At 43.0% G+C, this 27,995-nt stretch overlaps 1 protein-coding gene and 1 non-coding gene across 2 annotated transcripts in view; both read left to right on the forward strand.

Annotated features, from left to right (window-relative positions):
- The window catches only part of LOC119958251 (histone-lysine N-methyltransferase 2D-like), a 224,347-nt gene that overhangs the window by 51,679 nt on the left and 144,673 nt on the right, over nt 1-27,995 (forward strand). Inside the window, 11 exon segments of the mRNA XM_038786664.1 lie at nt 1,245-1,358; nt 8,294-8,401; nt 9,640-9,744; nt 13,703-13,884; nt 15,993-16,157; nt 16,620-16,729; nt 17,448-17,498; nt 17,581-17,814; nt 19,316-19,459; nt 24,241-24,360; nt 26,859-26,992. Coding sequence (XP_038642592.1) covers nt 1,245-1,358; nt 8,294-8,401; nt 9,640-9,744; nt 13,703-13,884; nt 15,993-16,157; nt 16,620-16,729; nt 17,448-17,498; nt 17,581-17,814; nt 19,316-19,459; nt 24,241-24,360; nt 26,859-26,992 — 1,467 coding nt within the window.
- On the forward strand, nt 7,406-7,539 carry LOC119958264. Its single transcript, XR_005458993.1, has one exon. It is a non-coding gene; the product is annotated as a small nucleolar RNA ACA64 (small nucleolar RNA).

Below are 27,995 nucleotides of genomic sequence, written 5' to 3' on the forward strand. Positions count from 1 at the left end.
GTTTCACTAATTGAAACTGGTGGGGGTGAGTTAGGAGGTGTAATGTTTCTCTCTGAATAAACATAACACTGAATGAAGATTGACTCCAGTGCCATCTTTCACCAACTGGCTTTCTGGGATATAATACATGCTAGTTAATTATAAATGTTTCTTTTACTGTGGGCACTTTATGGCTCCATTTCAAAGTAACTATGAGTACCCCTCATCAAAAAACCCACCCTCAGCCCTTAAAAACTACTACTGCATCTCTAACTTCCCTTTCCCCTACTTCAACGTATTGTATCCAAAAATCTGTGCCACAGATTTGTGTTTGAATCTCCATTCAGCTTTCCATATCTACCACATCTAAATGGTCCAAATCAAAGTCGGAAATGACATCCACCGTGACTGGTGCTTTATAGAAGGAAAGACTTGAATTGATATAGTCCCCTTTATGACCTTGGGAATTCTCAAAGCAAGTGTTGCAACCAATTTAAGAACTATTTGAAGTCTCTGTTGTAATGTAAGAACTGCAGCAGCCAATTAGTGCACAGCAAGATTCCACAAACAGTAATTTTGTGTCATGGATGAGGGATAAATATTAGCCAGTGCACTGGATAAAAAACTTGCCTCTTCAAAAAGTGCTGTGTAACCGTTCACCTAAACCGTTCATCCAAAAGGCACCGCGAGACAGTGTACTGTAGTACCCAAGTACAGTACTGATGTGCCAGTCTAGAATTTGTACTCCAGTCCCTGGAGTGGGTCTTGCACCCATAATATTGTTACTCCAATGAGATGGCTATTCACTCAACCATGGCAGACATCTATCAGACCTATTACTTTTTTATTGACCCGTTAGTAATGTGCACCACTGATCACATACTCTTCCATGGCAACATCTCCATTGTTCAGTTCAATGGGACTGTCTAGATTGGAAATGTTTTGCTTACAATCAAATATGTTTAATGGAACCACTTATGGTTCCTTTTCATGCCATTGCACCATTACCTCTGGAACCCCCTGCTCTTGTCTGGATGTGAAGGTCAGAACAGCAGCGCAGGGGAAAGATCATGTGATTTAAAGCTATTTTGAGAAAGAAGGGACTGCTTGTAATTCCCTTTTATTCCTCCCCTCCGAGTTTAATGACACTATCCAATATATTTGGAATACTGCAGCCAAAGATATGTAACCTGACTTTAAAAATAGCTAGTTTCCCAGTGAAATTTCAACCTTTCTGGAAATTGTGAAATACTTTGCTTCAACAGGGCCGTTGCAACAGTTTTCCAGGTAAAAAGCGACCTCGTGGTGGTGGACATGTTGGGCGAGGACGAGGGAGATCACGTTTGAAGTCTGTATCTGGAATCTTGGAGTCTTTAGGGGTAAGAATTAAATGGTTTGGGTAAGAGAGTAGATGGGTTATTTTGAGTAACAGTTGCAGCCTAATTAATCACTTATAATTTTTTTTGTAATTGTTCCGAATCAGGAAGGGTTAGTATGTATACTTGTGCCACAAAAGTGAATGATGTAAATTTGTGTCCACGTTTTCCCTGTGTTGTGATTTATTTACTAATCTTACTTGAGCCATGAGAAGAATATGCTTATTGAAATTGAGGTCCTTCTCCATAGGCATACTGGGAAAAGCTGAGACCCAGGCAATCTTCACTTTTATGCATTTAATGCGCAGCAGTTATGGCAGATGGGCATGGGTGGAATTGAGAAACCCACCGTTCAGATTAGTAGATGTTAGATGACGTGAAAGGGAGTGTAAATGCTACAAGTTGGATAATAACTTGGCCAAATGTGCTCACTGGATATCAATAATCTCTTTATGTTCATACTTGAGGAACATTAAAGCCAATTTGTGTTGTCTATTTCAAAAATGTTGTTTTTTTTTCTCCAGTTTTATCTTGTATATTAACTGTAGACTGTGTGTTCATGTGTATGTTGTGATGACGTGTACATGGGAAGTGACATGTTGGTTACATGGGAGTGCCCCCCCCCCCCCCAGCATGGCCAAACGCTCTGCATGTTAGAGCTGCCAAAGAATGCTAGGTACACCATTTTAAGTTGTTAGTCCTTGGTGATTTCCACACAACCCAGCAACTTTACATGGTGGAAAGGAGCTGGCTGAGGTGGATCAAGGATGTCGCCGCATCGACCCATTCAGCTTTGACGAAAACATCGCCGACAACTAGAAGTTTGAAAAAGGATGGCGCGTCTACTGTTACGCCGGTGTCTGATAAATCGAAGAAGGTACACACTGAAGATCATACACACTGCAAATCAGCGGGCTCGAAGGCGGTCAGAATATCTGAATCCTTTGTCTTCCAAGGGAAGGAAGACCAAGAGGAAAAAATTCAAACAGATACACACACACACCCACCAAGGTATTATATGCCTTGAATTTGAAAATTCTGGCGCAAACATGTATTCGGTACGCTCACTGATGAACTCATAAGAGACTGCACTGTGTGCGGAATGCGCAAGAAGTTGCTCCGAGGAAAAAAAAGCCTCATGTTAGAATCCGCCGTTAGTATTTGCGTGCTAAATGAGCAGTCAGAGAAAAGTACCAAGGAATTAAGGAGAGAAACCAAGGTTTTCTTGATACAGAACACCCTGCCCAAACTGCAACAGCCAGAATCCACAAAAAAGAAGCGCGTGTTTGGATTTAATAAACGTTGCAACAACTGAGGCGAATGGAATTACTTTGCCGAGTGTTGCAGGTCCAAACCACAGCAACTTGTCACTACCACTAGCCATGTTGCAGCTGGCTACCTCTCCAAAGTTTGGAACACAAACAGAGTGAACGAGCTGGCAGTAAAATCAAAACAACCAGAGCACTGAGCCTCTCAAAACATTCTACTGCAACAGTGTTGACTTTATCACTGGGGAAGGTGAAATATTTACAACGTTAAATATTGCTAACTGCAATGTAAAATTTAATGTCAAAATCAACATCGGAGCAAAATGCCATGTTCAGTTGAAGCTGCTGCTTTGGGAAATTGATCCTGGTGCTGCCCTAGATTCCACCACCAAGGTAAATCTCATTGCATATGACGGATATATACATGTATTCCATGCATAAACATGGAAGGCGTAGCCATCCTGCACCCCATGCAGGCAAATTTCAATTTCACCTAGTCGACCAAGATTTTAAACTGTTGTTGGGTCTCCAGGACAACATTCTACTGGGGCTAATCCACCTTTGGGCCGGATATGTGTACACTGCAGCACCCAAGCCCCAGAAATGTAGAATACAAGGATCTGTCTGACTGATATTATTGGGAAGCTGCCCATCGTATATCACGAGAGATTGGATGACTCGGTGACACCTGCTGTCTGTGCTTCACGAAGAGTACCCCTTGCTGGGAAGCCGAAGGTAGTCGACAAATTGGACCAAATGACTAGATTGGGTGTTAAGCCCCCACAGATTGGGTTCTTGCAATGGTAGCTGCAGGAAAGAAAGATGGCACAGCCAGGATCTGCATCAACCCAGTTCACCTGAATAAAGCACTTCTGAGCCCCCATTACTGTATGAAAACAGTTGAAGAGGTCAGAGGTGACATGCCCAGCGCTAATGTTTTCAGCATCCATCCTGGATGCAAAGTGCAGATTTTGGCAAATCTTGCTGGATGAAGTATGTTCAAAGCTCACTACATTCATTTTGCCTCCGGTAGGCAGATACTGGCTGGTTCCCCCACCTGCCCAATGGGTTCTCCACTGGTAGTGAGGTAGAACAGTACAGCACAGAACAGGCCCTTCGGCCCTCAATGTTGTGCCGAGCCATGATCACCCTACTCAAACCCACATATCCACCCTATACCCGTAACCCAACAACCCCACCCCCCCCCTTAACCTTACTTTTATTAGGACACTACGGGCAATTTAGCATGGCCAATCCACCTAACCCGCACATCTTTGGACTGTGGGAGGAAACCGGAGCACCCGGAGGAAACCCACGCACACAGGGGGAGGACGTGCAGACTCCACACAGACAGTGACCCAGCCGGGAATCGAACCTGGGACCCTGGAGCTGTGAAGCATTTATGCTAACCACCATGCTACCCTGCTGCCCCAAGGTCTTCCAAAGGTTTATGGAACAGCTGTTTTGCAGGGCAACCTTGTGAAATAATCGTTGATGACATCCTGTCGTGGGTCATACAACACAAGAATATGATGCACATTTGCGTTTGATCCTAGACAGAATCAGGACCCTACAGTTGAAGCTCAACCCTGCTAAATGCAGATTCCGGGTCAACCAGGTGCATTATGTGGGCCATCTGCTTACCGGCAATGATGTGAAGCCAGATCCGGACAAGACAATGGCCAGACGGCAAATGTCCACTCCTGAAGACTAGCATGCTCTGCAGCATTTCCTTGGTATGACACATTATTTATCCAAGTTCATTCCTTGTTACAGTGAAGTGATTGGATGCCTCCGGTAGCTTCTCCACCAGGATGTAGAATGGTGCTGGTAGGACCACACAGCATTCAACAAACTCAAACATCTACTTTCAGTCCTTCTGGTGTTACAGTACTTTACAGCTCAAGCACCTGTGTCCAGAATGGCAGACACTGAAACTGGCTATGCCCAGATCGAGAAGGAGCCTTAGTCTTCACATGTCAGACATTTCATGGCTTTGTCTATGGCTGCCTTGCCAACGTTGAAATTGATCACCAGCCGCTCATCACACTGCATCACCATGCTTGTGGATAATGCCCAGGCTACAATCTGTGTCATTTAGAACATAGAACAGTACAGCACAGAACAGGCCCTTCAGCCCTCGATGTTGTGCCGAGCAATGATCACCCTACTCAAACCCACGTATCCACCCTATACCCATAACCCAACAACCCTGGCCTGCTTGGTCTGCTTTCAAAGCCAGCGATTTAGCTGAGTGAGCTAAACCAGCCCCTTCAAGTGCAGGAGGGAACTATACCTCACTGGTACCCTCTTCCGGGCTTACCTACCCACCACTGCGCAAGCAGACCTTGAGGAGGGAATTGATATCATGTTGAATCCAAGTATTGTTGTTCCGCAAAATTGAGGAACTTAAAGCTGCCCTATAGGCAGCTCCATGATGTTATGTCAGGATGGCCCGTGAGGTCAAAACGTTTCCCCATGTGCTGTGCACTTTCTACACCTTGAGAGAGGAGTTCACACTCCGGAAGGTTCGTCATTCCCACTTTTCTGCAAAGATACTACACCCAGCAACTCCTCCAAGGACACTTGGCTGGAAACACCAACGTGGAGGGGTAATGAAACCATGTACTGTCCCTCAATGTACGCGAACATAAGGGGAAGTGTCTAGATGTGCACCATGCAACGCACTCCAGCCTCATCAAACCAAAGAATCACTGCATCTGCATGAGGTCCCAGGCCTTCCATGGTCGCTCGAGGCAGCAGATATATTCGAATGGAATGAGAAACCGCATCTGATCCTTATTGACTCAGGATGGTATGAAGTCGACTATCTGCCCTATACTACAGTGATTGGAAAGCTGAAGAGACATTTCGCTACACATGGCATTCCCCAGAGGATGATGACCGACAACACTGGGAGTTTGTCTCCAGGGAGCTCAAGGACTTTGCGCACATATGGGACTTTGAACACATTACCAGTAGCCCCCTGTACTCACAATCGAATGGTTGGCAGAGCAGGCAGTATGTTCAGCAAAGCACCTCTTCAAAAAATGCTTCCGTGACAACTATTTCTATGCCACACGACTCAATCTGTAAAATTTGCTAAGACGGGGCTTTCCCTCTTTAGCACAGCGAATGTTCTCCAGACATACTAGAAACATGATCATGGTTGCCAAGGCCCTTCTGCAGCCCAGAGTGGAAACAAATATGGGTGAAGCCCTCCTGAAACTGGCAGAGGGAAACTATATAATAACACTAACGCCCGCAGGCTCTGTATTTTAGAACCAGGCCAGACCATCAGAATGCAGACCACACGCGGCCATGACAAACTGGCAGCGTCCACCGCCATGTCCCACCCCAACCAAACAGCTGTGCGGTTGACTCTGATGGTGCTTTCTAAATCAGAACCAGCGTCATTTGTTGCAGGTACCTTCACCAGCAACTGTCACAGAGCTCGGCACATCGAGTCCACAACCTGCGCCCCTGCACCGGTGGAGATGGACACCAACGCAGCAAGCCCTGCAGCTACCGTGCACATCCCAGGCAGGCCCAATGCCATCCACCCTGTGGGCAACAACCTGGATGTATCCTCAGCGCAGCCAACTGGTAAAATTACATGCTTGGGTGCCTGAGCAGACCAAACCCCAAGCTCAAGGACAATGTCCTGACTTAGCGTTTGTATAGGTGGCTCAAGTTTGTGCTCTGTACATTGTAAACAGTTAATGTCTGTTACCGCCATCCAACATTGTCATATGCATGTCGGTACATGGTGTCCAGCTAAACTTTGGAAGATGTAGACTGTGTGTTCATGTGTATATTGTCATGACCTGTACACAGAAAGTGTCAACAGCGCAGTACTCCCCAATATTGGCACATGCACAGCATATATAAGGGCTGCTAAAGAACCCAAAATAAACAGTTCAGTTGTTAGTCCTTGGTCATTGTTTCCACATAACCCGGCAACTTTTACATTTAAGAAGCAAGAGAAAAGCAATGTAGATAAAAACTGTGTAAAGCTTTTTTTTTAACATTGCTAAAACTTAAAACGAGCAAAGGATTTTTTTTTTTTAAAAAAGGTTCAGTAAAGCTGAATGATCCACAATTACTAATATAGTTCACAGGCACCAGTTTTGAGACCCACCAGTAAACTCTCACTTAGACCTGATCGGGCATATTTTTATTGTAGCTTCAGCCACTGACCTGCCACAGTGATGGTAGAGCAATAAACATTGTTGGCGATATAAGAAAATGGTGTTGATTGATGATAGGGGCCTCACGGTAGCATGGTGGTTAGCATCAATGCTTCACAGCTCCAGGGTCCCAGTTCGATTCCCGGCTGGGTCACTGTCTGTGTGGAGTCTGCACGTCCTCCCCGTGTGTGCGTGGGTTTCCTCCGGGTGCTCCGGTTTCCTCCCACAGTCCAAAGATGTGCGGGTTAGGTGGATTGGCCATGCTAAATTGTCCGTAGTGTAAGGTTAATGGGGGGGATTGTTGGGTTACGGGTATTCAGATTACGTAGGTTTAAGTAGGGTGATCATTGCTCGGCACAACATCGAGGGCCGAAGGGCCTGTTCTGTGCTGTACTGTTCTATGTTCTATGAAGTCAGCCTTCAGTTTGTTAATTTGCTTTTATCTGCTTTGCCTTCTCCATATCAAATTAGGAATGGAAAACTGAGCTTTGCTGTGATATAATGAGTTATGCCCTCACCGCATTAGCTAAAGCTGATCCAGGTTCTTTTTTTTAATAATCCAGATTCCACTTAATTTCTTTTGCTACTTGGCACTCTCTGAAAATTACCAACAGCATTATTAGTTACTGTCGGTAAGATAAGGGTGCCCACATTAAAAGGTACACTAAAAGCTTATTGCCCACTTTTGTATTGCATGTGGCCAATAAAACCCGTGTGCCAATAATTTTTTGTTTTGCAATATCCTCTAAGAAAGCATCATTACTTGGTGTTGCATGAAAGCAGCAGCAATAGTTTCTGTATTGTGATTTCATGGTTGGTTACAGGTAGTGAATGGTCAAGAATTGAAAGTATGGCATCTAAGTAGGGGAATGAACCTTCAGAGATCTAATCTTTGAAGTCTGGGCATTGTCTTAGTGGAATTACAGTGAGATACAACTGCGGGGGCAGGGAACACTTCACATTGCAGTGTTAGGCTGAGCCAAACCATTCCCATGTTTTGAAGCTATCTCCTGTCCAGTTTTCTTTCCAACTGCTCTCTTAATCAAAAAACAATCTTCATTTCCTAAATGCCTCAAAGGATATGCTTAAAATTAAAATTTGAAATAAAGCACAATGGTGTGGATACTGGAAATCTGAAATAAAAAGTTAGCTACATTGGAGAAAAAAAAAAAAATTTCTTTTGCTACTGAAAACTGAGCCACAATGCACATGCATGACATTAGCGTGGCACTTGCAGCATGCATCGTACATGCTGGCGTCACAGATGTGGTGGCACACACCGCTGGACTTGGATCTTTTGTGATTAAACAATGGGACATTTTTGTCGTCTCATATTCAAAGAGAAATCGTATTTTTTCTTGAACCATTTCATCGGCTGAGGAAAATTCAGGCACTTAACAGGAAATCATTAAAAGTGAACTGATTTGAATGTCTATTCACACTGATTTTCTAGTGCTAAACTGTCTGTTTTCTGTCTCAGTCTACAGGAGTGGATACATCTCCAAGTAAAGATGATGACGACGACGATGATACAATGCACAACACAGTGGTTCTCTTCTCCACTGAAGACAAATTTATTCTCCTGCAGGTAGGATTTTTCATTCTCAGAATGATTATGAAATGGTTATAAGTTGATCTAGTGTGTATAATTGCCTTGCTATGTTCAAGGGTATAAGATATTGATTCAAAGAAGCAAGTGCCTGGAACTCGCTGCTGGAGGAGGTGGTGGAAGCAGGGACGATAGTGACGTTTAAGGGGCATCTTGACAAATACATGAATAGGATGGGAATAGAGGGATACGGACCCAGGAAGTGTAGAAGATTTTAGTTCAGACGGGCAGCATGGTCAGAGCAGCCGTGGAGGGCCGAAAGGCCTGTTCCTGTGCTGTACTTTTCTTTGTTCCTTGACCTGTCCTAATTGTTGATTCAGATACTTGAGCAGTTTGGTGTATACCAGTAGTAACTTGCACATAGTTCTTGGGGACTGTGCTGAGAAGGGGCAAGGAATGAAGTATTTTCCCATCCTTTTCCAGTGACAGCATAAATCCAATACAGGTTAAGCATGTGGTAATTGTTCCTTCATAGTTTAGAACTGTTGGACATGCAGGGACCCAGGTGCAAGGACCAAGGATTCTCTCCAAGGTTTGGTTAAATAATTGGTGCCATGGGCACCTGGTAAATGGCATTTGACCTGACCATTTAGAAAACTGAAGTGGTCGGCACATACCAAATTGTCCACAGTAACTTTGTCTCTTCTAAAAAGAAAGCAAGCAATCCTGATTTATTAAGTTAACCTGGTGCATTAGTATTGTCATTTTCGAATGCAAATTGTTCCACTTTTCCAAATAACCGCAGAAGCCAGTGTCCTAGCGCTGGACAGCAGGCTCCTTGGCTGATGATTTTCCATGTATGTCAGTTTTTTGCGGGGGAAAAGCGAAGTCGCTGTAGGGAACATACAGGCTATGTTCTTATTCATATGACGTAGTTCGTTGTAATGTGTTTTGGAATCTTGGGCTGGCTGCAAGATTTTCATTACTTTTGATTCCAAATTTGCATTCTTCATTGAATCTCAACATGCCACAAGATGTGATACACTGTGAATACATATTATGTTAACATACAGTTCTGCTATCGCTGTTCATAACTTTAATCCAACTTAAATACTGTTGGAGCATTACACTTTATTTGATGTGAAATATTTGCGTTAAATAGCAGAGAGGGCATCTGAGCTCTTGAAATGTATTTACAGAATTAAAACTAGTCTACATGTTAACAAGAAATATTCATGAATGACTTGTAAAGCTGTGTTTTTGTCTTTGTCTTTCAGGATATGTGTGTGGTGTGTGGGAGCTTTGGACGTGGGGTAGAGGGACAGCTGTTGGCTTGTTCACAGTGTGGACAGTGCTATCACCCCTATTGTGTCAATAGCAAGGTATGGAGGAGATTGACTCTTAGGTTAGGGAAGGGAGGTAAAAGTCCAATATGGAAAGATTCAATTATTAAATGCTTATGATGGATGAATCCGATAAACTGCCCAATAGAACAATGGTTGACCACTGATGTCAGATACTTCCCCAAAGGAACGAAAGAAGAATCAACAGGCAAGTCATAGGTTGCAGCTACACACTTCCTATTGACTTGTGACAACCAATAGAAAAACAATGGCAAAGGTCTGTGAGAGCCCCAGCCCTGTCTTCTTGGTCAGAGAATTTTGTATAGTTGATGAAATCCTAAAACAAATGGACAAACATGCAAACAGCAGCTAAGGAGTATATTGAGAATCATTGATAATGAGCTAAACAAATGACTGGAACAGAGAACTGCCCTTGTTGCTCGTGAAATCAGGCACTTCAAACATGATGCCCTGCAAGAGATCCAAAGAGCAGGCGAAGGGCAGCTGAGGAAAGATGGCAGTGGTTATATCTTCTGGAGTGGAATGCGTGAGGGTCAGCCCAGGATGCATGGTATTGGTTTCGCCATCAAGAACAAACTAATCAACCAACTCTCTGAGCTCCCTGTCTGCATCAGTGAGCGCCTCGTGACCTTCCGTCGACAACTTGCCAAGAACCAGCAGGCAACGGTCGTGAGTGCCTATTCCCCAACCCTTGATGCCAATGATGAGTCCAAAGAAGGCTTCTACTCCACCCTGGACACCATAGTCTCCAAAATTCAACATCAGAGTTGGAAAGGACTCCCAAATCTGGAGAGGAACCATTGGAAAGGAAGGAGTTGGGAATTGCAACTCCAACGGAGTTCTTCTCGCCAAATGCGCAGAACACCAGCATGTCTTCGCTAACATACTATTCTTCCAAAAATAAAAGTGCAAGACTTCCCAGAGCTATCCATGATCAAAGCACGGTAGCATTGTGGATAGCACAATCGCTTAACAGCTCCAGGGTCCCAGGTTCGATTCCGGCTTGGGTCACTGTCTGTGCGGAGTCTGCACATCCTCCCCGTGTGTGCGTGGGTTTCCTCCGGGTGCTCCGGTTTCCTCCCACAGTCCAAAGATGTGCAGGTTAGGTGGATTGCCCATGATAAATTGCCCTTAGTGTTTGACTGGGCTATGGGGATAGGGTGGAGGTGTTAACCTTGGGTAGGGTGCTCTTTCCAGGAGCCGGTGCAGACTCGATGGGCCGAATGGCCTCCTTCTGCACTGTAAATACTATGAAATAAAAAAAAGCACTGGTTCATGATTGATTTTGTCATCGTCCGATCCCGAGACCAAAAGGATACCTTCATCACCAAAGCGATGACCAGTGCAAATTACTGCTGGACAGGTCACCGGCTCATCTGCTCCTCTGTCTCCATCAAACTCCACCTGAAGCAGTGGAAGATGGAAGAAACCGCTCAGAAAAAAGATCAACACTGAGCGGTTTCAAGAGCCAAGCATGCTAGTGAACTTCCAACAATGTCTTCTCCAAAATGTCTATTTTAATGGGGTGGAAGAAAACTGGAAAGAACTGTGAAGAAGCCATCGGCTACAAGACCAGGAAACACCAAGACTGGTTCGAGAAGTACCACACAATCCAAGAGCTCATGAACAAGAAGAGGCAAGCTCTTTGCGCCTGGCAAAATGACATAACAAGCGAAGAGGAGAGTTCATCAGTTAGCCACGGCGGAGATATAAAGAACCAGGGAAATGGAGAACCAATAGTGGACTGAGAAAGCTAAGGAGCTGCAACTCCTCACTGATGAGCATTACACCCGGGGTTTCACTGGCAACAAGGCCAGGACCCAATAGTCTAGGCCTCAAACCGGTGCGGAGTAAGGTCGAAACCCTCTTGAGAGACTAAGAAAACATTGGCCTTCGATGGAGAGAACACTCTTAAACCGTGAGACAACTATAGATGAGGCTGCGTTTGAGGAAGTCCCCCAACTCCCCATCAAAGTTGATCCACCAAATGTAGATGAAGTTGAAGCTGCCATTAAACACATGAAGAACGGAAAAGCCGCAGGAGTGGAGGGGATCTCACGGAGATTTTCAAACATTGAGGAAAATCTGGGGCCGAGATGAAATTCCTGTTGACCTCCGGGATGCCGTCATCATCACCATCTTAAAGAAAGGAGATGAAACGGACTGTAGGAACTCACGAGGAATTCCCCACTACTCTCCATCGCCGGGAATATCATCGCCTGAATCCTTGCTAGCTGCCTTCTCCCAATCTCTGAAGAATCCTTCCGGAAAGCCAGTGTGGCTTCCGACAAATCGTGGGCATTATTTTAATGAGGCCCCTCTCCTCTAAGGCTGACATTGAGGCCAAGATCCCGGCAGCACTGTGGCACAGTGGTTAGCACTGGTGCCTCACGGCGCTGAGTACCCAGGTTCGATCCTGGCCCTGGGTCACTGTCCGTGTGGAGTTTGCACATTCTCTTTGTGTCTGTGTGGGTCTCACCCCCACAACCCAAAAAGATGTGCAGGGTAAGAGAATTGGCCATGCTATATTGCCCCTTAATTGGAAAAATAGAATTGGGTGCTCTAAATTTATTGGGTGGGGGGGTGGAAACTGATGCGGAGATTCAACAGCATAGCCAATCTGCGAGTGTCTCTGTCGGACGCCTAAGAGCAAAGGTCTCTGACGATAACGACATCCGTGTTGACACCAAGATCCTCGTCTACAAGGTGGTCATCCTCCCAACTCTTCCATACATCTCAGAAACGTGGGCTACGTACAGACAGCACCTCAAGGCCCTGGAGAGGTACCATCACCACTGTCTGAGACTGATTCTCTGCATCAGCTGGGAGGACAGGCTTACTAACATCAATGTCCTTGAAGGAACAAAGAGTACCTGCATCGAGGCCAAGATCATCCCAAACTAAGTCTGCTTGGTCGGCCATGTGCTTCGGATGACAGCCCCGACTTCCAAAGCAAATCTTTTTTGCCCAGCTCAAGGAAGGCTTCCTAACGAGGAGGACAAAGGAAGTGCTTCAAAGACACCCTCAAAGGCTTATCTCAAGAAATGCAACATAGACATCAGTGCTTGGGAGGCCCTTGCTCAGAACAGATCTATTTGGAGGAACCTTTTGATTGAAGGGACACCATTCTTAGAGGACATCCAGCGGCGTGAGGAGGCCCAGTAAAGGAGCATGAGAAAGGATTACCAGCGATCTACAGTCCAAGGACAGATCCCACCTCCCGGAAACACCTTTTCAGTGTGCAGTAGGGCAGCACGGTGGCCTAGTGGTTAGCACAACCGCCTCACGGCGCTGAGGTCCCAGGTTCGATCCCGGCTCTGGGTCACTGTCCGTGTGGAGTTTGCACATTCTCCCCGTGTCTGCGTGGGTTTCGCCCCCACAACCCAAAAATGTGCAGAGTAGGTGGATTGGCCACGCTAAATTGCCCCTTAATTGGAAAAAATAATTGGGTAATCTAAATTTATAAAAAAAAAAAAAAAAAAAAATTCAGTGTGCAGTCGAAGATGCGTGTCTCTGATGGGGCTCATCAACTATGAAAGAACTCACAGAACCCATGACCAGTAACACGTAGTTTCTTAGGTGGACAACCATACTCATTAGCAAGTGATTGCCGAAGAGGATTGAGAAACAAGCGATATAATTCTTTATTATTGAAGCACAAGTACAATAGAGAATTTCTTTGTAATTTTTGAAAACTGCATGAATTTGTGCATCTGATGTGAGGGAATGAAGGGCCAACATCCAACACTTTTTAATATAGTTTAACGCAAACACTGAATTCACTGTGTATGTTTGCTAACAAAGAAAGAGTAATTCCTTATCAAGTGCTTATATAGGTTTTTTTTTAACCTGCGTCTATGAATTTCAAGTCATCATTCTGGTCTCTTTGAGTCTGCCAGTTTTAATCTAAATCTGAGGTTTTATTGGAATATTGTCTTAATTTAAAGGTTTTTTGATTATGCTCTCTAACTTGCAGATCACAAAAGTTATGTTGAGCAAAGGTTGGCGTTGCTTGGAATGCATTGTATGTGAAGCATGTGGCAAAGCTTCCGATCCTGCTCGTTTATTATTATGTGATGATTGTGATATAAGTTACCACACATATTGCCTGGATCCACCATTGCAGACTGTGCCAAAGGGTGGGTGGAAATGCAAGTGGTGAGTGCAAAATTTAATTGTATGACCTGACATCAGGAAAGGGAAATTATTTTATTTGAAAATACTTTTTTTTAATACAAATTTTCTCTTTGCACATCTCCCAGATCCGTAGGTTCCTTTGTATGGTAAGGTTTTAATGATGCCAAGTTAACTTCCAGTTATTCACCCAAGTGGTCATTGTTTGCATATGAAGCCTCAATATTGAGCCGTGGTGAGCTGTTTAACTGTGTACTGTCAATCCAGTTCCCCTTCTAATTTGACGTTTGAACATGAACCCTTCCAATAAGTGGTTAGCTGTGCAGTATTTGGGGACGGCATGGTGGTGCAGTGATTAGCACAGCTGCCTCACGGTGCCGAGGCCCTGGGCCCGCGTGGAGTTTGCACATTCTCCCCGTGTCTGCTGCGTGGGTCTCACTCCCAGAACCCCCCAGAAAATGTGCATGGTAGGTGGATTGGCCACGCTAAGTTGCCCCTTGATTGGAATTTTGTTTTACAAAGCTGTGCAGTATTTATGACCAGAAACCCTGGTTGTCCCCCAACACCAAAGTTCAGGGGCATTACCAACCTTGCTGCTGTGTTGGCTAACTCAGAACATTGACTGTGGATGCAACCTGGAATCTTCCTGGTCTGTGAAATTGGTTTGTTTCCTTGGTAAATATTTTGAATCATTGGAGAAGCACAAAATTTTAAGCATTCCCTTTTCACTTTTCTACTGTTCTGTATTTCATACTTTTACAAATTTGAATTGTACTCTTTCTAATTAATTATTCTCTTATTTTAAAGCTTTATCTTTTCAATTCTTCCACCTGGCTTCTATCGAACATTGTCAAGGTGTAGTAACTTTTGCCCAATTGTTAAAATGGTTAGCCTGGCGTCAAAAAAAGGCTCTAAAGGTCATTTTTAAAAAAAAACTTGATGAACATGCACATTGTTGCAAGCTTTTAGAAACTGAAACCAAAAGACTGTGTTTGAGGTTGGTTTTTTAAAAATGCAGTTTTTCTGGTTGCTTCCCACTTTGCCAAGAAGAATGAGGAAAGCAAATACATACTAAATGGTACAACTTAAAGATGTGCAAGAAGAGGGTGACATAGAGATGCTTGTGCATTAATCTTTCTTGGTTGGAGGACAGGTTAACAAAGCAGTTATTAGAGCATAAGGGATTCTGGGCTTTATAATTAGAAGCAAGTATAATAGCTAAGAAGTTATGCTGAATGTGTATGAAACACTAATGTGCTCCAGTTAGAGTATTTTGTCCAGCTTTTTGACACCATGCTTTAGGAAGGATGTTAAGGTTTCACAGAAACATAGAATTTACAGTGCAGTAGGCGGCCATTCGGCCCATCGAGTCTGCACCGGTCCTTGAAAAGAGAACTGTACTCAAGCCCACCTCACAGTAACCCCACCCAGCCTTTTGGGCACTAAGGGCAATTTAGCATGGCCAATCCGCCTAACCTGCACATCTTTGGATTGTGGGAGGAAACCGGAGCACCCGGAGGAATCCCACGCAGACCCGAGGAGAATTTGCAGACTCCGCACAGACAGTGACCCAAGTTGGGAATCGAACCTGGGACCCTGGAGCTGTGAAGCAACTGTGCTAACCACTGTGCTACCATGCCACCCCCAAAACAGTGGGTATAATTGGATTGTTCTTACCTGGCACAGAATTGATTTAATTAATGTCTTCCCGTGCTGTATCTTTCTATGATTCTATGACTTTGGAAGCAGATTAGTGGTTATCTTGTTTGTTTTAAATGAATTCTGAGATGTCTAGAAACAGCTAGGTTTCTGACATGTATGGCAAAATGTCAGCCCTATTGACCCAAGCTTGACCAGTCTTAAAATGCTCATGGCTTCAGAGGATTTGCAGAGAAGCACTTGAGGGAGAGGGATAAAACCAAGCAGTTTTGATTGAAAGAACCGTACTAGAGTCATCCAGACTTCAAAAGTTCACTCCCTTCCCTCACCACAAATGCTGTCAGACCTGCTGAAATTGTCCAGCATTTTCTGTTTTTGTTTGAGGTTTTTTTCGTTTCTTTTCTCTGATACATCAAATATAACTTTCTTTATGCTGAGTTAATATGCAGCTGACTTTCATACTTGTCTTGCAGGTGTGTTTGCTGTACACAGTGTGGTGCCACAACACCTGGTTTTCACTGTGAGTGGCAGAATAACTACACTCACTGTGCACCTTGTGGCAGCCTTGTCACTTGTCCAAGCTGCAATGAAGACTATGAAGAAGAGGACCTTCTTATACAGTGTCACCATTGTGATCGGTAGGCCAGAAGAACGTCTTATCAATGGTTTTACAGACTATTTTTTATGTTGTTCTGAAGTAAAACGCCAAGATTTCATCATGTAGAATGCATAACTTGTTTTATATTGTATCGTACAAGATGCATGAGTCGTAACATTTTTATCCATGTTTTCTTTTCCATGAAATCTAATATTTGTAATTTCCCTTAGGTTGCACCTACATTACTAATATAGTTGCAAACTCTACTCAGCGAGCTGAAGTTTTCTGCAATGTATTATTCCTGTAATAACTGCATTGTTTTCAAGATGAAGGCAATTAAGCTTGTAATGAAGATTCCTATGCAGTGCAATGTCAGAAATGAAATTATTTTTACAGGCCCTAATCTTAAATCAGAACAAATAATCTGTTTTAAGTAATTAATTTGTACATCTGTAGCCTTTGGCGTTTTCATGAGCAAACTTGCACTTGTTGCTGCTTGCAGGTGGGTCCATGCCATTTGTGAAAATCTCTTCACAGAAGATGAAGTGGAACAAGCAGCAGATGAGGGCTTTGATTGTACTGCGTGTGAGCCCTTTGTTGTTCGTCCGATTGGTGAGTGATGGAGTTAGTCCACGATTGATATTTTGAGGCATGCAGTAACAATCTTCTATTTCATTTAGACATAAAAGATTGCGGTTTGAAAATAATGCATCTTCATTTTATTTATGCTTGCAACCGTTACTCTCTTGAACCTTATGGTAAAGTGGACAGGCTTCTTATTTTGTAGATGCCAAAATCTTGCATCAGGGTGTGATATGTACACTGGATATTACAATGTATGAAGCATTTGCTGTGGCAGCATGGTGGCGCAGTGGTTAGCACTGCTGCCTCAAAGCGCCGAGGTCCCAGGTTCGGCACCAGGTCACTGTCCGTGTGGACAGTTTGCACTTTCCTCCTGTGTTTTCGTGGGTTTTGCCCCCACAACCCAAAGATGTGCTGGCTAGGTGGATTGGCTACAGTAAAATTGCCCCTTAATTGGAAAAAAATGAATTGGGTACTCTAAATTTATAAAAGAAAAAATAATAAAGCATTTGCTGAATTTATTGTGTGTGCAGATGAGTTTAGTTTTAATGGAAAGGCCATTATCGTGTTCTCAAGTGCGGTTTCTTACCTCAGAAGCCATTTCAGCATAGTGACAAAGTACCTCATTAATGGCCAAATCTCCAAATTAATCAAATATTTTGTGTGTGTTGAGACTACTTATGTAAACATATTTTAACCTTTAGTAGTTTCTGGCATTTGACATAAAAGTTCTGAATTTTATTTGTAGTTCGAAGTGAATCGCCGGTGATTGCACCTATCATCAAAGTGAAAGATCCAGGTGAGTTATTTAATAGAAAACTGGTTTGAAGGGATTATATTTGCCCCCTTTTTGTTCATGCAGTGTGCTAAATTTATTTTAGATTTGATTTATTCACATGTAGAGCCACGGTTTTATAACCAGGACGGCGTATGGCTGACCGAGTCGGGAATGTCACAGTTCCGAAGTCTTATACTTTCTCCGCCACACAAAAAAGGACCAAAGCCCAAACTAAAGAACAAACCTCCAACTCCATGCAGTGAGCCAATGATGGTTAATATAGATGGTTCATCTATAGAAATAAAGAAAGAAGAAGGTGAAGGGGAGGAGGAAAAAGGTGAGGAACAGAGGTTGTAAAACCAGAGCGAAAAGCAGACTGCTTTAAAAAAAAATGTATTTTATTACAAACGTGTATCAAAACAGGTTACAGCAAATAATGGCCTCCTTCGGCACTGTAAATTATATGATGAAACACTGTCACAAACATCCCCACCTTTTCTCAAACCCCTTGCAGAGCCCCATAACTCATATTTTATCTTCTCCAGGTCACCCAACCATGCTGCTACCCCCGGTGGCTATGCCGACCGCCACTCCAGCAAAATTTGTCGCCGTGCAATCAGAGAGGCAAAGGCCACGACATCGGCCTTCCTTCTCTCCATGAGCTCCGGCTTCTCTGAAACTCCACTCCCTCCTCCACTATCCTGGCTAAGACCGCGGACACTCCCGCCCAGAATCTTCCCAATTTTTCACAACCCCAAAACATGTGCGCATGATTCGCTGGCCCCCGCCCACACCTCTCACACTCACATGCTACCCCCTGAAAGAACCCACTCATTCTCGCCTGAAAAGCATACTGGTTTAACATCTTATTTAAACCTAATTTTGTTCTCATTTTACGTTCATATAACAGTTGTACTATTGCATAATTTCATTCTCCAAAAAGAAACTAGGTGATTAAATTGTAGTGCACACTAGCACTGTGCAGTTCATCTTTCCAAGAAGCTCCTTTTAAAAAAATTTAAATAACATTACAAGAAAGAAGACTCTTTCTTTTACGGAACACATTGCAAAGGCTACTGCTGATGTGCAGTTAAGGCATTTTTCTCTCTGACACACTTTACTGTAAAATCTCAATTTTTGAAATTTGCCCTCTTCAAATAGTTTTGAAATTTATTGAGCAGCAATTGTTTGTAGCTAATTGAAATTTGCTGCATGGTATAGCTGAACAATACTAATGGGCCCAGAAAAATTAGATACATTGCGCATCGTCAGGCTGCAAAAGTTAAATTCAACTCTCGGCATCATGTTTCTGGGTAAGAATATCAACTCCGAGTCCAGGCTTTTAGGAGGGACTGAGACCTTCAAGTAATAAGTGTTGCCATGAAGAGAACACTATAAACACAGTGAACAAATGTAATCACGTTATTGTGAAATATGTAATTTAAAAAATTTGTTTTGGTTAGCCAGTTATTTTTGAACATCAGAAAACTGAATTATTGAGTTGAAAATGGCAAACTCAGTGGCCAATTTTGCAATGGTGTACAAATGTGTTTGCCATAACAAATTGAGCATCGGATTTTATAATGGGAAGGTTGAAAAACTCAATGTGACGACATAAAGTGCACACACATATGCAATTTTGAATGTCATAACCATTGATTGGAACTTTGCCTTGATGTGAAATCTGAAAATTGAATGTGTTTTTGGTGGAAATGTGGGGCATGGATGAAAATTAAAAGCTGAGACATATCACCGTGCTACTTTTTGTTGTAACTTCTGATAGTTTTTGGATTGGACTGAATCTAATTTTCTGGAATTGGGTTGTACTTCTTTTAAAGTTGCCATGGAACCTGGGGAATGTGACGTAAAGTTTGATGCGCCTGTCAGTCAGGAGCGTGAAGTTTGCCCAACGAACGATCCTGTAAAAACGAGCGAGGAATCTGAGGAAGGGAAAAAAAGGAAGAGGAAGCCATACAGACCTGGTAGGAAATTTAATAGGTTGCAGAAAGTTTTTTGTTGAAGGCAGCAAAGTTTTTGTACTAGATTTAAAAGCTGATCGAAATGTGTTTTTGTCAAATTAATGGCAGTAAGTTTGCACTTGGGTATTGTAAGCCTGCAGCACAGTGCATTGGTATAGCTGCTTGACTAGAGTATGAGACATCTCTTTTTACCCAAGATTCTTATGTGTTTTAACTTTTGGCTAGATGGCACTTCAATACTGGTTGGTGCTGTATATCTTTCACCAGCTGAAATATGTTGAACCTAGGAATTTCTATTGAGTTAGCACTAACATAGAAAATAGGAACAGGAGACGGCCCCTCGAGCCTGCTCCGCCATTCAATTCAATCATGGCCGACCCTCTATCTTGACACCGTATTCCTGCACTCCCCATACCCCTGACACCTTGGAGTCTAAAACTTTTATCTATTTCCTTCATAAATATATATTCAGTGACTTGGCCTCCACAGCCTTCTGGGGTAGAGAATTCCACAGGTTCACCATCCTCTGAGTGAAGTTTTCCCTCATCTCAAATGGCCTAATCCATTTCCTGAGAATGTTGACCCATTGTTTTATAATCCCCCCCCCCCCCCCTCCCCCCCAAAAACCGCATACCTGAAACTAGTCTGTCCACCCCTATCAGAATTTTATTGTTTCAATTCGATCCCCTCTCATTCTTCTACATTACACTGCATGCAGGCCCAGTCAACCCGTAGATCGATCCTGCCATCCCTGGAATCAGCCCGGTAGCCCTTTGTTACGCTCCCTCTATGGCAAATGTAGAATTTCTTCGAAAAAGAGACTGAAACTGAATGCAACACTCCAGGTGTGGTCTCACCAAGGTCCTGTACAGCTGCATTAAGACATACTTGCTCCTGTACTTAAATCCTCGTGCACTGAAGGTCAACATCCCTAACTGTTTTACCCGCCTGCTTGCCTTCAGTGACTGGTGTACTGGGACACCCAGGTCCCTTTGTACGTCAAGATTTCCCAAGCAATCACCATTTAAATAATACTCTGCCACTCTGTTTCTCCGTTTGAAGCGGATAACCACATTTATTTACATTATACTGCATCTAAATATATTTGCCCACTCGCTCAACTTGTCTGAATCACCTTGAAGCCTCTTAACATCCTCCTCACCAGTCACATTCCCACCAAGGTTTGTGTCGTCAGCAAACTTGGAAATATTACATTTGGCTCCCTGCATCCAAATCATTGATGTAAATTGTGAATAGCTGGGGCCCAAGCACTGATCCTTACGGTACACCATTAGTCACCGCCTGTCACTTTGAAAAGGGCCCATTCACTCTGTTTCTTATCTGGTAACCAATTCTCAATCCATGCCAATATATTGCCCCCAATCCCAAACACTTTAGTTTTGCACACTAACCTCTTACGTGGGACTTTATCAAAGGCTTTCTGAAAATCCAAATACACCACATCCCCTGGTCACCCATATCTATTCTACTAATTACATCCTCAAACTCAAGTAGGTTCCTCCAGCATGATTTCCCTTTCATAAACCCACATTGACTTTTGTCTAATCCCATTGATATGTTCTAAGTGTCCTGTTATCGCATCCTCTATGATAGCCTATAGCAGATTTCCCTACTACTGACATGAAAAATGAAAATCGCTTATTGTCACGAGTAGGCTTCAATGAAGTTACTGTGAAAAGTCCCTAGTCGCCACATTCCGGCGCCTGTCCGGGGAGGCTGGTACGGGAATGCCTATATTCTCTCTCCTTTTTTAAATAGCAGGGTTACATTTGCCACCCTCCAATCTACACTAACAGTGCCTTTCCCTTGCTCAACCAGGTTATTGAGAAAACAATGAAGCATATATATTTGTGGAAGTGATATACATGTGCACAAAACTGTAGTTTGTGTAACTGAAAAATAGTTAATTTTGCAAAGTTAACATGGAGGCATGTTGCCTCATGGTATCAGATCTGAGGATCGTTGATAGGTTCCAGTCCCAGATTTAACCGGTTGATTTGAGAATTCTGTAACCTCTCTTGAATCAGACTCTACACTATGGATGTTTACTAGCTGGAGGATTACATGATGTCCGATCAAAGGGAAACTGATGTAAACTCATGCCACAAATGCACCGTAAAGTAATTGTGCACAGTCTTTGGTGGCTGCCTGTTTGAAAGTCTTTAGCCTGTACCATTCTCCCGTTTTGATTAACAGAGATTCAATAGTTAGGGGAACAGAGAGATGCTTTTTTCCAGGGTGGTACTTTGACTCCTTGATGCCAGGGTCAAGGATGTGGATCGCTACAGAGCACCCTGAGGTTGGGGGGGGGGGGGGGGGGGGGGGAAATGATGAACAGTCAGTAGTCATGGTAGAAAGAGGGATATTGTCTTGCAAACAGAATTTGGGGAGCTGGGTAGGAAATTAGCAAGCAGGATCTCAAAGGCAGTAATCTCCAGATTACTCCCAATACCAAGTGCAAGTGAGTGTAGAAATCGGAGAATAAAGCAGATGAATACGTCGCTGAAAATCTAGTACAGGAGGAAGAGCTTTAGATTCATGGGGCATTAGGACCAGCTCTGAAGAGATGGGTCCTGTACAGGCCAAACAGGTTGTCTCTAAACTGAGCTGGGACAAATTTCTTTGTTCGCAATTTGCTAATGTTACTGGGGACGGTTGAAACTAACTTGGCAGAGGTGTTGGAACCACGTGGTCATGTTTTAGCGGAATACCAAGATGTGCAGAATACTGGAAGAGCCATAGCACGAAAGCAGCTATTAGGTGGGTTCATAGTGAGTGGGGGGAAGTAATAAGTCTAAATTAGGGTTGCTGTACATGTCTGTGAATGTGCGGTGTGTTAAGTAAGATTGGTGAGTTGCAGGTGTAGATAGCCATGTGGAAATAATGATGATGTAGCTATAAAGTGACTTGGTTCAAAGAAGGCCAGTACTGGACATTAGATATTCCTGGATATTCTTGGATCAGGAAAAATGGGAAATGAAAGAACGGAAGGGGAAGTGGCAGGATTGATTAATGAGAACATTATAATGGTGAAGAAAGATTTGCCGAATCTATTTGGCTTGTGCTGAGGAGACAAAAGGTGAGTTTACGTTGCTCGTTGTAGTCAATGGGCCACCAATGAGTGGGAAGGAACTTGCCATGAAATTGCAGAGAGGTGCATGCATTATAGAGTAGTTATAATGGAAGATGTCATTCGAATATAGAGTGAGATAGCAGTGTAAAAGGCAGAGTGTGGCAAGAGTTCCTGCAGTGTGTTTAGGAGAATTTTCTATAGTATGATTCCAGTTCGATGAAAAGGGAGGCACTGCTAGACCTGATTCTTGGCAATGAGGTGGGTCAAGGGGATCAAGTGTCAGAAGGAAAACATTTGGGCGACAGTGATCATTGTATCATAAGGTTTAGGCTGACTATGGAAAATGACAAAGAACAATCCAGTGTGTGAATAATTAAGTGGGGGAAAGCAAACTTTAATGGAGTAAAAATGGATCTGACCCAGATAAATTAGAGTCATGGATTGGCAGGAACACTATAGCTGAATAATGGGCTGCTTTCAAGAGAGAGCACTGACGCAGTCAAGGAGAATGCCTTGAAGGGCAAGGTAAGGCAAACACATCCAGAGCTCCCTGGATGATAAAAGATATAGAAATTAAGATAAAGGAGAAAAAGTATGCTTTTGACAGATGTCAGATAGAAAATACAATAGAGAACCAGGCTGAATATGCAAGGTTCAAAGTAGGAGACGCAAAGAGAGAGTATGAAAAGAGACTGGCAGCCAACATAAAATGGAATCCCAAAGGCTTCTATCAGCATAGAAATAGTTAAAAGGTGGTAAGAGAAGGAAGGACCAATTAGGGACCAAAAAGATGATTTGTGTGTGGAGGCAGAGAACATAGTTGAGGTATTACCTGAATACTTTGCATCTGCCTTTACCAATGAAGAAGATGCTAGCTATGCAATGGTGAAAGAGGGGAAAATTTAGCATAGAAGGGTTTAAAATTGATGAGCAGGTGGTATTGGATAGGTTGCCTGTATTTAAAGTTGATAAGGACCAGGACCGGATGTGAAGCATCCAAGGATACTGAGAGAATTGAGAGTGGAAATTGCGGAGGCACTGGCCATAATTTTCCATTCTTCCTTAAACTCAGGGGGTTCCAGAGGTGTGGAGAATTGCAAACTCCCCCCCCCCCCCCCCCCCTTGTTCAAAAAAGTGTGTAAAGATAAGCCCAGTAACTAGGCCAGTCAGTTTAATCTCTGGTGGGGAAATCTCTGTGGTGGGGAAACCTCTAGAGACAATAATTTTGGACCAAATTAATAGTCGCTTGGGAAAATGTGGGTTAATTAAGGAAAGCCAGCATGGATTCGTTGAGAACAAATTGTCTTTAACTTGCTGGAGTTTTTTGAAGAGGTAACGGGGTTAATGAGGTTAATGCTGATGATGCTAATTGGCAAAAGAAGCAATGGTGACATGAGGGAAAACTTGTTCACACAGTGACTGGTTAGGATCCAGAATGCAATGCCTGAGAAGAGCAGGTTTAATTGAGGCATTCAAGAGGGCATTGGATTATAATCTGAAATGGAAGAATGGGCAGGGCTATGGGAAAAGGCAAGAGATCGACACTCGGTGAACTGTTCCTCCAGAGGCCAACAGACACAGGACAGGCCTAAATGACCACCACCTGTGCTGTAACCATTCTGTGATGAATACAGGTGGAAAGTAATGCTTATAAATAATAAAGAACAAATGCACTTTTAACGTTTTTCAGGAATTGGTGGATTTATGGTCCGGCAGAGACAATCGCGGACAAAAAATATAAATAAAGCTTCTTTAGCACAGCCTGGAATGTCCACTGAATGTCCAAATACTGAGAGCAACAAAGAAGACGGTGAGTTTACATTTATTTGGGCATGAAGCCCTAGCACGTTTGTAAAATTCTGAACAACCAAGAATGTAGAGCATTTCTTCAAATGACCAGTCTGAGGCCAAAACTGCTTTGCTCCCTTTGAAACATAAAAGTTGTCATTAAATTATTCTGATCTCAAAACGTAGTTGTTCCTGTTCTGTCAATGTGCAGATTTCAGGACTGTAGCTTAACCTATAATGTCAGATGTACGCTGGTTTGTTTTATCTTTTAAGGGTAGAAGCTTTTCTGAACTGATAGACTGACATTAGTTTTCCCTGATCTGCCTGACTCTCCACTTCTACCTCTTCCCTGCTCCAAATTGACCCTCTTTATTCTTCCTGATCTTTACTCCCACACAGCCCTTATTTGCTCTTCGCCATATTTCCTATCGTTGTCGGAGCCCCCATCCCCATTGAGATTTCTTCCTCTAGTTCATATTCCAATTCAAAGGTGACCTTAAGGGGAAAACAAAACTTTAAAATATCGCAATTCAGTGCTATTAAATTAAACCCTTTAATCTATTAACAGCTGCACACTCCCATTCCCCATAACCTATAATAATTATTTAATTTCTAATAACCGTTGCATTTTTGAAATTTTATTTTCTTGACATATAAATGCTCCCATCAAAAATTTCTGAAATGTGTTCAGAACAATTTTCTTGATCGATATGTTTACAGCCCAAAGAGTAAGAAGGCATTGCTGGATTTGGTTCTGGAAAATGAGGTGGGTCGAGTGGATATAGTATCAGTCGGGGAACATTTAGGGAACAGTGATCACATTGTTGTAAGATTTGGGTTTGCTATGGAAAAGGACGAGGAGCAATCCACAATACAGGTACTTAACTTTGATGAGCACCAATTTCAGTGGGGTGAGAGTGGCAATGTTGCAAAGATGGAAAAAAGCAATCTTCATGATGGAGAGAATGTTTGTTTAAAACTTTATTCTGGGTTGTATTTGTGCCGAAGTTGTGCAGGGTCTCTATAATGAGAAATGTCCCCTATCTCAGAACCTAGATTCATAGATGTTTACAGCACAGAAGGAGACCATTCGGCCCACCGTGTTCACAGCCCATCATGTTCATGCCAGTCAACAAAGACCTAACCACGTGAATCCCATTTTCCAGTGTTTGACCCATAGAGCGCAAGTGAATATCTAAATGCTTCTTAAATGCTACGAGAGTTTCTCACTCAACCACCCTTTCAGGCAGTGAGTTCCAGGTTCCCACCACCCTCGGCACGGTGGCACAGTGGTTAGCACTGCTGCATCACAGCGCCAGTGACCCTGGTTGAATTCCATTCTTGGGTAACTGTGTGGAGTTGCACTTCCTCCCGTGTCTGCGTGGGTTTCCTCCGAGTGCTCCAGTTTTCTCCCACAGTCCAAAGATGCAGATTAGGTGGATTGGCCATGATAAATTGCCCTTAGTGTCCAAAATGTTAGGTAGGTTTAGTGGGTTGCCGAAGTAGGGTGGGGGAGCAGGCCTAGGTAGGGTGCTCTTTCCAAGGGTGGGTCCTGACTTGATGGACCAAATGGCCTCCTTCTGCACTGCAGGGATTCTATGGTTCTAGGTGGAAACGTTTCTCCTCAACTCCCCTCTTGGCTTTCTACCTCTTGCCTTAAATCTATGTCCCCATATTATTGACCCTCCTACTAATGGCAAAAGTGCCTTCCTATCTGCCCTATCTATGCCCCTCATAATCTTATACACCTCTATCGGGCTCCCCCTTAACCTTTGCTGCTCCAACAGGAAAACAGCCCCAACCTATTCAACCTTTCCTTGTAGCTCAGACCCTCCAGCCCAGGTAGCATCCTGGTAAATCTCCTCTGCACCCTCTCCAGTACAATCGCATCCTTCCGAAAATGTGGCGGCCAGAACTGTGTACAGTACTCCAGTTGTGGCCTAACCGTGCCCAAGTTTCTGGAAGTCATGCTTTGATCTATTTGATGTGTTTTGCAGGCGATAACTATCCACAAAAATAAGTACTTTTTGACTCTTTGCCTCAAGACTGTATATCCATGCTCCCCAGTACTGCACTGACTCATCAGCTCAGATTAAGTACCCAAATCCTTGAACCTATATCTTGACTGATTTGGAAGTGTTGTCAAATGAATAAGCTGCCACTGCAATTGATATGGTCATGGGTACACCTCCAATGTTCTCCATATTCTGATTGAGGCATGACAAGGCAGCGTAAATATTGGTTAAAATATTTTTTTTAATTTAGCAATTTGTGAGGTTTTTCTTTTGTTTAAACCTAGAGTACTGATATTACAACTGCCTTCAGTTGAAATCAAAACTGCGGGGGAGCTGAGCTATTATCACCAAGGACTGTCATTAATCTAGAATTCTTTAGTGATAAACTTTTGCTCTTGATGCATTGCCTTTGCACAGGCAGGTGATCAATGCCTAATCCTAATCTTATGGTATACATTGTTGAAAATGATTCCATGAACAATCCCAACTTCCTTGATACTTGTAGGTACTCAGATTGAGCTTCCAGCCGAGGGTTCCAGTGAAATACCTGTGATAGGAGCAGATGGAGGCGAGAAGGCAAAGAAACGGCAACGTCGAAAGAAAAGCAAGTTGGAGGATTCCTTTCCAGCATACCTGCAGGTACTGGCATTCTGCTATGCACACAGGTGATAGTACAAATCTGATAACATTTATCAGAGGAAAATGTCTTGATGAAGGTCTGGAATGCCATGTTTGTAGTTAAATGATTTATTCCTGCAAAAATGAACATGTTTGGTCCCTTGAGTGCCACGTTTCTAGATCAAAAGGAAACCAGGTTAACTAAACTACCTGAGCAGAAAATACAGTTGCATGTTTTTTGTTATCTATATCATAATTGAATGTTTGTAGGTAGTTGGTTGAAAGCATTCAGGATGCAAAACAAGGGCTGTGAAGGGGTTAAGTGCTCAGTGTTTACAATATTATTTGCTTCTATTGCTATTGATCTTTCCCCACAAACTGTTGATTTGGTTTTTCAAAGCTCCGGAGCAGTTGGTATATTTCGAGCATACTATTTCATGCAGGCAGCTAAACTATAATCCTAGCCAGACCATCAGGTTGAGGTGTACAGGCACATGACAAGACTTTCCCATAATTCTTAATTTCTGTGAAGATGAGCTTGACCGTTGACCTACGCTTCCTCACAATGCTGTAGTTGCAACCAAGAACTTGCTGCTTGCATGATCTGTCCTCCCATTTTGTGGCACTGCACTGCAGTTTTTAAAAAATGGTGTTGATAAAGCTTGCAGCTAGTTATCTTAAATTAGATTATGAGAATTGGATTTCAAATATTTGAGTGGTAGCGTATGTTTCCTACTGCTGCAGATTATCTAAATGTGCTTTGGACCCCTGGTATTCTGCGGGAACAGAATTTATTAAGTGGTATATTTGACGTTCACTTTCATGGATCAGAAAACGTTACAGAAGCGGCTGCATAAAAAATGATCTCGATGTCTTTATAACGTAATTAAAATGTGCGAATAATTAGAAAGCTAACTGATAATTATGTTGTTTAGAGCTTGAGATTAGTTAAAGTAATTTCTATAATGCATATGATTTTACTTTTACATGAGAGCTTTAACCCATGTTGGGTAATATTAGGCTG

This window comes from Scyliorhinus canicula, chromosome 28, assembly GCF_902713615.1.
Source record: "Scyliorhinus canicula chromosome 28, sScyCan1.1, whole genome shotgun sequence".
Lineage (NCBI taxonomy): Eukaryota > Metazoa > Chordata > Chondrichthyes > Carcharhiniformes > Scyliorhinidae > Scyliorhinus > Scyliorhinus canicula.